Here is an 11,231-nt window from a genome sequence, read left to right as displayed (position 1 = left end):
TTTGGGGGGCAATGGAAATAATTCTCAGGCGGAAAAAAAAAAAAACACCAAAACTCTAGTTTTTAAGATAGTTCCTCATGTCCAAAATAGAATGTAGGATTTAAGATACTAGAATCCAACTATTCGAATTGAGATAGAATTACAGTACTTTGGAGAAGTACAGAGTAATACTTTTAAAAAATACAGGTATATAAATTAATGAAACTGGTATTTAAAAGATTTAATACAAGGAGAAAAGATATTGTATAGTGGTACCAATTCTCAATACAAATTAGTAAGCATAGTTTATATAATTTCAAAAGTTATTCACATTATTGCTAGATACCACAGTTGTATGGAACAAGTTCTTGACACACATTAAAACTTGTATAATTTCACGTTTATAAAAACAAAAATTTACACATAGGCCATTCAGAAATTTAGAAAGTTTAAAATGCATGGAGATATGTACAACAAAAGGAAGGAAAAAATATGTATGTTTGTGTATGTTTAAAAGAAACTAGCTAATCTGATTCATACTTATATGTCACATTCTTAATCAAAAAAGTATACATAACTGGACTGAAAGCAAACTAGTGGATAAAAACAGTACTAGATCTCTCCTCCATTTCTTAGTAATAATCTGTTCTAAGTATCAATGGGGTATTAAACACCAGCTCACTTTTAATTCAAGAACTTCTGCTTTCTTTCAAAAACCTTTCAGAAACATATATCCATTCTGCAATTATGTTAGATTGGGAGAAATATTTTCCTTAGAAATCTTTAAAAGGAGTATTTCCATACTTTTCTATATAAGATTTGATAAACAATAAAAAATAACACAAGTAAGGCCATTATTATCTTGATCAAAAATATACACAGACTGTAATGCTACTATATTTTGTGATCCTGAGCTCTAGAAACCATTAGGAGCATGCATACCATTCGTTATTTATCTATTCTAATAAAAATAATTTAATCCTGCCTTACTACCTCTGAAGACAGAAATACTTTCAAAAATTTGATAGGTCTTCATAATGTTACAGATATTTCTGCTGTAAACAGAGCGTTAGGAATTGAATGGGAAAGGATATATTAGGTTCCAAAAAGCTAGTAAAGAAAACTTACTATTTTAAAATAATAACTATTTTAAATTTTAAAAGGAAGAAAAATAATACAATTTTTTGTGCTTGCTAGAATAGATAAGTAGAGCCTTACAAAAGTGTTCTTCTATATTATGGCATTAATAAATAAAAGACTGTGTGTACCTTGGTGATAAAATAAAAAAGGCTGGCCACTTTTTATGCTAATTTCAAATGTATTTTTTCGATAATACAAAAAGTAATCCTTGAAAATCAGAATACATAACAGAAAAGAGCACAATAACTTAAGTATTAAACATTTGTATGAAATAACTTGCAAAGTTTGACAAAAATGCACACTTAGAACATGCGGTTATTTTAAAAACAAAACAAAACGAAACGAAACAAAAAAAAACAAAAAAACACCACACGATTCTGTAGAACCAATGTTATGTCACCACCAGGAGAGCACCAAGCAAGGCACCATTGGAAAGACAACATACTTGGAAAGTCTCTATAAATAAAGTAAATGCTAATCTGGTCGAAAAATCGGTGTCTTTGGTAAAAATTCTATGAGGATGACCTGCAGAAGGAGAAAAAAAAAGTTTTAAAAAGATATAAATAAATTTTTATCTTAAAAAAAATTCAGTTCTATTCCATCACTTACGGCAATTTGACAGTGCCCCTGAAGGAGAATGCATGCAGGGATGAATGAGGAAGGGAGTCAGAGCTAGCATTTCTTGAGAAATGACTACATACCAAGTGTCTCATACACTGTGGATCTATTTAACCCTAACAACTTCTCCATGAGGCAAGTATTATAACCCTCATTTCACAGATCAAGACACTCATTATCCAAGTAATTATAACACCACAGCACTGTGGAGTCAGTACTGAAACAAAGAACTACCTTAACTCCAAAGCTTTGCCCTTTCTACTACACTTCTGGTTACAATCAACCCAATGTTTACTTCTTCTGCCTTCCTCCTTTTGGTATCACCCAATTCCATGGGTCTTTAGGTTCTAGATCTGCTCTCACTTTACCCTAGCATGATACATAATCTCTTGATAATGGGTTCTTTATCTCTTTAATTTTTTAAAAAAGCTCTTCTCATCTTAAGTCAGCAATAATAAAGATTAAATTTGTTCCAAAGGACCTTTTACTATGAAACTAAAGGAAAACCAAAATTCATTAATACAGAAAAACACAAGTTGACCAGAGCTAATTTTTATTCCAAATTTGAGTCGTCTTAAATAACAATCAATTCTTTCCCTTGTTCCAGGCTCTGTATGAAACTGATGCTAAACAAAATATTTGAAAAGCTTCCAAGTTTGGTGAGCTCCTCATTTTTCTTTCAGAAACTTGCCCTGATGTAACCTCCAGGCTTGGACACTCTTCCACATTTAGGCAACTGGGCCAGAAACTTTCATTTTCACTCTTCAATTCTCCTGACTTTTGATCTGCCTCAATAAAGCAAGCTTTTCTGCACACAACTCAAAAATATTTCTCTCCTACTTGAGTTATAACCCTGTACTAAGTCTTCGGCGGCACCCTCTGCCACTCTTCTGACCTGGTATTTGCTGACAAAATGTTCCCTAACTTCCTACAGTTTTTTATTTGAGCTGGATTCCCCTGTTTCTCAGTTACCTCATATAATAAATAAAGGGATTCGAGTAGATGACAAAATTCATTGCAGCTCTAAAATCTGATTATTAAACTAACTGATTTGATGTTTAAACTACTCATGAGTCAACATTCAATAAACACTTCCATATTTCAAATTTGTCCTCATTAGACAGTCTTTATAAATTTCAGGTCTTAGGTATATGCATTACATTTTACAGTGTTTACTACCTAATGCAAAATAAAGGCTACCTTGACTATATTTGAATTATCATTAGTTTTTAAAGAATATATCCTACAACTTCTATTCCTTCAGAAGGAAACTGGCCACTTGTCTTATTTCTTCGAAATCACACTATCTTACTATATCTGAATAAAAGAAAAGTTGGTATCAAATTGGTATTTTTTCTAAATTGTCCCCAATATTCAAAGTATAATCAGGAGAATAATTTTCCTTTAACTAACAAATGAAATTTCTATAAGTCAAAGACAAGATGAGGTCAAAGAGAGGTGTGGTAAAAAAGGCCCCAATTCATTAGAAAAATGGAGCACTCTTCCTATCTTAACTTCTGAAAATTATTTCTTAAGGAGTTTTTGAAATTATGTTATTCTCCCATGCAACTATCACAAATATACATGCTCTGTGAAAATTTAGAAAAAATACATTTTTGTAGCAATTTTTATATTTTTTTTTCTTAAAAAAAATTTGTATTTTAAAGTAATCTTTATCTCCAAAGTGGGGCTTGAACCCACAACCCCAGGATCAATAGTCACATGCTCCATGGACTGAGCCAGCTAGGCACCCCTATATTTTTCCTTTTGACAACTCTTCTGGATACCTCCCATAATGGTATGTGAAATAATATGGCTTTAGGAAAAGTGTTTATCTAAAAATTCATAATAAATTTAACTATTTTACAAAGTACAAAGTTCAGAATGTTTTGAATGGTTAAATTATTTTTAGTTAATAAAAGAACATCATAAAAATAAACATGAATATTTGAGTGCATTTTATGAATGAATAACATTCTTAAAATTCTATCTGAAAATAACAGCACTGGAAATGACTTTCATGTTTTCCTTCCCAAAGTAAATTTAGAAATGTATTAGTATTTTGGTTCATAAATATAGCAAGTATCTTTTCCCAAAATCCTTTAAATCATCCCTCCCCCCAAAATATATAAACTCTTACCATCTATGATGAAAGCCAAGACTAGCATTTTCATAGGTCAATCTCAAAGGTCAATCTCAAAACAAGTTCTTTGAATATGCTTTTTAATTAAAAAAAAGTATCAAGTATCTTTCTCATCATCATAAATTAACATGTTTGATATAATAGATAATGATAAAATCTACATTCTTTGATTCACTGAATAGAGCTGTTCTATGAAAAAAGACATTTTTAAGATGTCTTTTATGTTCAAGGCTAGAAATGGGATTTGACTGTATGATAATGAAAGAAAGGGAAAATGCTACAGAGAAAAATGACTTTATGATAATTTTCAACTATTTAAGCACTGTTTTAATCAATGTCTTGGTCACACACGCTCTCACACACATGCACACACATACATATACTATCTATGATGACTATATTGTTTCAGAGAATAGACAAAATCTGCCAGAATGTGCCTGGTTACTTCACAAAGACTATGAATTTCCTTTTCAACAAATAAGTCTTCCACAGAGCTTTTCAATAAAGCAACCTTTCCATATTTAAAATAAAACACCCAAATTCAGGGAAGAATAAACAAAAATTCATGATTTTCTACAGTATTCTGAAATTTTCAAAAGGAGAAAAATTGTTCAAGTAAATCAAGGATTTAGTAAATTATATCCCATACTGAATAAACTCTAAAATTCATTGTACACATGGGCCAATTAGGTCTCTTTTAAAGAATACAGAATGAGCAACATCTCATCTCCTGCTTTAAAGATAATTTTTACAAAACAATATTCTAATAACATTTCAAAAGATTCTTTAAAGGCCACTGAGGTATGGGCAGTTAAAATCTATAAAGGCTAAAGGTTTCTTAAGCTCCAATGGCTTGGCTGAAAGGTTTTCTTCCATACTTGGAAACTTGATTAGCATTATATAAAAAAGCCATATCTGACTTGCTGCGTAACCAAAGTTGTGGTTATTCTTTATACAGCATCTAAAATTTCACACTCCATCAACACATGTTCAGGCTATTTTATCTTGGCAATTAATTTATTATTTTTCAGAACACAGTGAAGCCTTGTTTTCAAGTCATTCATAACTTTATAAATCAGTCTTGCACATGAAACCATGCATCTGTGAACCGTAGAAAATCCCTGCGCTCAGGAGATTAAGCTCCTGACACCTTTGCTGATTAATAATCATGGAAAGAATAAGATCAGAAGCAAAATAAATGATCATTTAATAGAGAAACTCACAAAACAGCCCTTTAACTTACATATTCCATCATGTTATTCGTTTCACATTTCCTTTTGCTCAGTCTCCAGTGCAAGCACAGCTAGACAAGTAGGAGAGTAAAAGAAGAAAAATGAGCTCTATTTTATTGCAGCACACAGACTAACCCATTTGTCCACCTTTCATATTTTTAGTTCAACAAAAGCATCTGTTTCCATACTGTGCAATTCAGACCCCAACAGTACGAAGCTGCTCCCTGTGGTACTCACCTTGTGGTATAACCTATTGTTTTCCCATTCTAATAACTTCTCAATCGATCTTCGTGTCTGGAAGACAAATGAGAAAAAAGTTTACTCTTGACTGGTTTTAGAAAAACTTTGTTTTGCAGCTGTTTTTTGTGTGAAAGGGAGAGAGGTAGAAGACAGTGACTGAGTGAGCACATGGTGGTCTATAACACTTTCAACATTTTTGTACTAAGTAGTACCCTGAACAGAAATGGTACTATTATAATAAAGATATGGTTTTATTCTTCAACATTGTATCTTTTTTTAACTGTTTCAAATTTACTAGCCTCTGATATGAAACTATTGAAGTCTTTTAAAAAGCTAATATCAAAAATATAAATAAAAATAAGATTGAAAAAATAAAAAGTTAACATCATCTACCAAATGATATAGATTTTAATGCCCATTTCTTTCAAAAATATTTCTGTAGTACTTAGTGATAAAAGTTCCTTCACTCATATTTTAAAACAAGTTATTTAAATATTAGTTAACAAAATGCAAATGACTTCAGGGTAAAATCCAAAAGAAAATAATTAAACAATCACAAATTTTTAAAAAATCCATTAGCTATCAAAACAAATCTTCGCATCACACCTAATACCCATATTTAAAAGCCCGTTTATTAATTATTCCACAGATAAAGATTTTCAGAGGCAAAATATATATAGCCCACAAAAATGATACTAAAATCAAATGCCTAAGTCAATACTACTGTTAAAGCAATCAACTGAGAAATGTAAGTTCACTTGATTTCTGCAATATCTACTGTGCAGCAGGAAATGTGTCTTGCCTGGAAGTATGAATAAAGGAGAGGGTAATTCATGATGCCAGGTGTTAGGATGAGACCGACACAGCTGCAGGTGCAAAAGGGACAGTGTTGTGCAAGAATCAACTGCAACTTGGCGCAGCTGCAGCTTCCTTGCAAGGGAAGGAGAAAAGCATCTAGTGCTATTAACGTGTACAACTGAGTACTAACAAATATGAAAATCTGCATGTCAAGCAAGGAGGAGAGACGTAAAAAATTGTTAGGATCAAGGTGGTTTTAAACAGTTTAACGTTACATAACAAATGGTTAATATTTCTTTAAAGTATCCACTGTCATCTAAGTTACCATATTAACCTTTTAGCATGTTGTAGGTACAAAAGATATACTGGTCACAGAGGTGCCAATTATAATTCATAACTACCAATGAATTACCCACTATTACCATTTTCCAAGCTTATGTCATAAAAATCAGAAAATCACCTAACTCTGAGCAATAACACGCCAATGACTAATTTATTACATTACTTTTTTTGAACAGGTTTTTTTTTTTGGCAAGAATTTTAAGGGAGAAAAAGTGCCCTTGTTAACAATGATCAGCAGACCTCACTTGTTTCTTTGTAAAGATAGCCTTTTAGAGGCAGCTCTCCTTTTAAATGAAAATAGGGCAGCAGTTATGGTCACACTTTTTGTTAATTTAGTTGCCAGTCAGCCCCAAATCAAAAGAAAATAAGGCTGCAGAGTGTAATTAACATTCAGTTCAGTCGTTTTGTCCCTTGTCTAGCCCCCAAGCTTTGTTAAAATTGCCATCTGAATGCTGAAGGCTGTAGGGAAATCGATTTGATTCTAATCGCACCATGAAAAGAACATGATCTAACTGCTTTCAGCCCTCCGTAAATCTGTACTAGGTCTTTAGCACAATGCAACTTCCAATTTAAAAAGCACTGAATGTCTCGTCAATGACTTTGTGAAGAAAAAAGAACAAGGAGCAGACATAAAAATTCCAATAGTTGTTTAAGCATTAAAGTTCATTTGCATCACAGCGAACCTGAAAAGGGCTGACCTCTCAAACCGCCTCTCAGGTCTATGAAGTTGTAGCCTTGACAAGCTCACATTGACAGAGCTCATTGACTCTGAAAGGCTACTCTATCAATGGTGAAAAATGGCAATAGGTTCTACTCTGAGCAGGCATCTGCCTGCCCACCCGCTGCTAAACCAATGGCAAAACCGATTCAAAACCTGAATCTACCTTGTAATCTTCCTTTCTAGGACTTTTTAATAATAGATTAAGATTACTATACAATTTGAGGTTTTACTTTTACTGATGTTTAAAAAGGGGGGTGGAGGATGAAATAACTAGGGTGGGGAGAAAAAGCCATCCAAGTCCAAGGTTTTGTATCAATGTAAAAAAGTAAAAGCTTAACATTACATTCAGTAAATACTCATTACTCAAAGAAAAAAGTGTAGTTAACCATCATCATATTTCATCACAAATTTAAATCTAGGCTATATTATAATAAGAATGGATCTCATTAGGAATGGATCTCATGGTGTATAGGATACATACAAAATCAATTTAGAACTTGAAAATAGTTACTTTAAATAACTTAAGTCAACTAGCAGTTTTTGGATAAAAGGTAATTACAAAGTATAAACCTAAAATTCCAAAATATTTATGTAGGAAATCTGAATTTACTCTTTGCCTCTAATTAGGAGTTTAATGATAGGGTTTGGTACGATAATTGTATCTTACAATATTTAAGAACTCAAAACAAAACGAACCCTGATATGCAATATTCTGAATAAGCATCTAAATATAAAATATTTCTACATACTTGACAGTCTGGAGAAAAAGCAGTGAATTAGCAGCATCTAATCTTGCGATAAGACTTCTTTCCTGCTTGACAGGTGAAAAAAAAGCACTTGCACGTGCAGCTTAATTAATCATTGCACTTGACATCTCAATGATTTACAGTGAGGAGCAGGTGAGAACATACAAAACCAGAAAGGAACCCTTGATCTAAGTGGAACATTTCTAGGACACTAAGGTGACAAGTATATAGATTCTAGCAGTCATTTAAAAAAGGAAAGAGAAAGAAAAAAAGAAAGAAAGAAAGAAAGAAAGAAAGACTGTGCCACAAATTATTTGTTAGTAACAACAAAAGCTCAAATTAAATGGAAGAAAAAAAAGCTTTAACTACCAAGAATGTTTAATACTCTGCAATTATTTTAGCTAAAAAAAAACCCAAAATATATTTTTAAGCTTAAATACAATACCAATTTAGCAAATACTGAAAAAAAATATGACACCTCAGCATTTATAAAAGCTATTTAAAAGCCTTTCAACATGAAAAGAAAGCATCTTATAATTGCAGTCATCTAGAAATAACAGTGAAGAGTTTAGGTCCACAGGGTTGTTAGACAGCTATCTCTAAAGAAATTTAAGATTCAACACTTCCAAACTCTATTAATTATTACTAGTCAAGCAAATCTAACCATACAAAAATCTGTTCTTGATTTTTAAAAGTTTGTATCTATCATCAAATTCAATATAAATTAAAGTAAACTAATATGCATCAGAAAAAAAATAGTACGTACAGGGCCTGTCAACACAAAATACCAAAAAAATTATCTTTCAGTATTCTAGGCCAGTGGATTTCTAAAAATAAATCATCTTAATTTTCTTAAAAGAATTTGGTCCTTGTGAAAAGCACCAGACTGATAGTCATGGGAACTAAAAATCTTCTATTTAACTGAAAAGAACAGGGGAAAGGGCAGTGCAGGCTTCAGCGCTAGCTTCCCTACAGTGGGCCTTAATCCTTTTCAGTGTTCACACCCTGGGGTGAGAGGACAGGTTAGTGGTTCTTTACCAATGAATCCTCAGACCCGCAGCATAAGATGATCAACAAGAAATCTAATTTTATCATGGATTCTTAATTAAAAGGACCAAGACCACCAACTCACACCATGCAAGCACAACAGGTTTTTAAGAGAATCATGTCGTGCCATTAACCTGGTCTGGAAGAGGACAGCCCCAAGAACTGGACTGCCACCTATCTTCCTTATCACAGAGCTCACTTTTTTCCCCCCCACATACTTCTTCACCCAATACCTTGCTAATTACATTTTTCTCACATGTGAAGTAACTATAATATAGCCATTTGGCAATGTTAAAGTAAAAAATAATAGCGATTCAAAAACATTTCAATTTTTAAATAAACTTACTTAAAACACAGACTGTTGAGTAACTAATAGTAATAGAAGGATAGAAACTTTGGCTTCTATTTCTATTGCCTTTGATTCCTTTTAAATTTTTGATAGAATTGTGGAAATAAGTGAAAACAGGAAAACCATAACAGATGTAAAATGGCCTGGATAATTCACAAAATGGCTAATTAAATAATGATTAATTAAAAATTTACATTAGATATACTGCATTATCAACTTTCAAAGAGGCATCTAAAGTACATTTACAATAGTAAAATACCTATAAAGGAACTAGAAAAAGTTAAGTTAGCACAACTAAAAATTAGGGTTTCTTGAAAATTCAAATTTGACTTATTATGAAGCATTTTTGCCATTTTTTCTAAATATTATTACTTTCTAAGGAATAAATTACTATTCCTTATAAGCAAATTACATGCCATTAGGTATATAAGTATTCTGGGGCGGCAAGGACTCTGTATTTAGAAACCCTGAGTGTATTATTCCTCTACTTTGTTACCACTATTACTTAATAGTATACTCATTACCAATGATTCACTTACCACAGTCAATTGTTTGAAAAGTGGTTTTTCAAAAAGTGATTTTCTAGAAGTTTAAAAACGAAAATCAATGGAAATCTCATGAATTTTAAAGTACTTCAAAGCCAAAGGAAAAAATGTTAAATGTGGAAGCTGTAACAAAAATTTCTCTGAATTTTTCCCAAGGAAACAGCCTTCTTATCAGTCTTGAAAACATAAAGATGCTAAAATATGTTAACAAGATGTATAAATAGAATATCTCACTAATAACTATAGAAGTTCAGCTATTTAAACTTAAAATACCTAACTCAATAAACTCAAACTTTATTTGAATGAGATTTATTTACAATATCACAATGTCAAAGAGCAATTCAAATGCTCAATTTCTTTAAAACATTTTAATTTTAAACTCCTAAATTTATAATACATTAAGCTTTAACTAGAACAATGCTTCAAATATATGCATAATCTCATTTTCTAAAGTATTTTAAGTATTTTCAAGAATTATACTTTCTTTTGACATCTGTACAAATTGAAATTGCTAAAGTAAGTGATACAACAATGTTTCTAGTTATGAGTCATTAGAAGGAAACCATATGACATTTTAAATGAATTATTTTAACAAGAGAAAATTACTTGAGTCACCTGTTTCTTCTGGATTAAAGTAAGTCTTACACTGCAGTGATGTGCAGAAAATTAAATGGCACACCTCGGTATTGTGACACATGAAAAATCTGGATTCAGCAAAAAGACAAACTAGAATATGATCAGATTCCTCAAAAGGATGTTTAAACAAATTCCCTTCCTGTATTTAAAGGCTCCTTTTAAAAATTGTATGTGAACATTAACTTTTAAATAACCCAGATAAACTAAAACATCCACCAAAATATCATCAGAACAACACTTTTAGTACTATTTGTAAAAAGTAATATTTTGAGATGAAGATAAGCTAGGCAACTACAGATATCTGTGTACCAAAACTGTAACTACGGTATGCTTAAATTCAATTTCATCAAGAGTTTATGACGTAGGCTAGTGGTTCTTACCTTTTTTAGGTTACTCTACTTGGTGAATGATGAAAAAGGTATATATACATAAATACACAAAATGCTGCACATGATATTAAGGGAGTTATCCCCTACCTCTGATAATATTTCAGTAAATACGGGTAACATCTCAAAAAACGAAAACTGCATTCATTATGGGTCCACTATACTCAAATAAATGTTTTTAAAAGCTAAAACTGCATTTTAACTGACATCAGATTAGAAAAACTGTTCATAAAGACAAGTGAATTTCACTAAGCTAATATAACCCAAGTATTACTATCATTTTAAAAAACTATGTAATTACACAAGAAT

General features: G+C 31.7%; 1 protein-coding gene across 1 annotated transcript in view; it reads right to left on the bottom strand.

Moving 5' to 3' along the window:
* Positions 1-205: 205 nt before the first annotated feature.
* Positions 206-11,231, bottom strand: part of CHIC2 (cysteine rich hydrophobic domain 2) — a 60,869-nt gene continuing 49,843 nt past the window's right edge. The window contains exons 4-6 of the mRNA XM_044268150.1: positions 5,350-5,406; positions 5,124-5,183; positions 206-1,644 (exon numbers count right to left, since the gene is read on the bottom strand). Coding sequence (XP_044124085.1) covers positions 1,594-1,644; positions 5,124-5,183; positions 5,350-5,406 — 168 coding nt within the window. The 3' untranslated portion in view covers positions 206-1,593. The remainder of the gene's footprint in view (positions 1,645-5,123; positions 5,184-5,349; positions 5,407-11,231) is intronic.

Source organism: Neovison vison, chromosome 11 (assembly GCF_020171115.1).
Source record: "Neovison vison isolate M4711 chromosome 11, ASM_NN_V1, whole genome shotgun sequence".
NCBI classification, from domain to species: Eukaryota; Metazoa; Chordata; class Mammalia; order Carnivora; family Mustelidae; genus Neogale; species Neogale vison.
The sequence above is the reverse complement of the archived record's forward strand: the minus strand, read 5'-3'. Positions and strand labels throughout refer to the sequence as shown.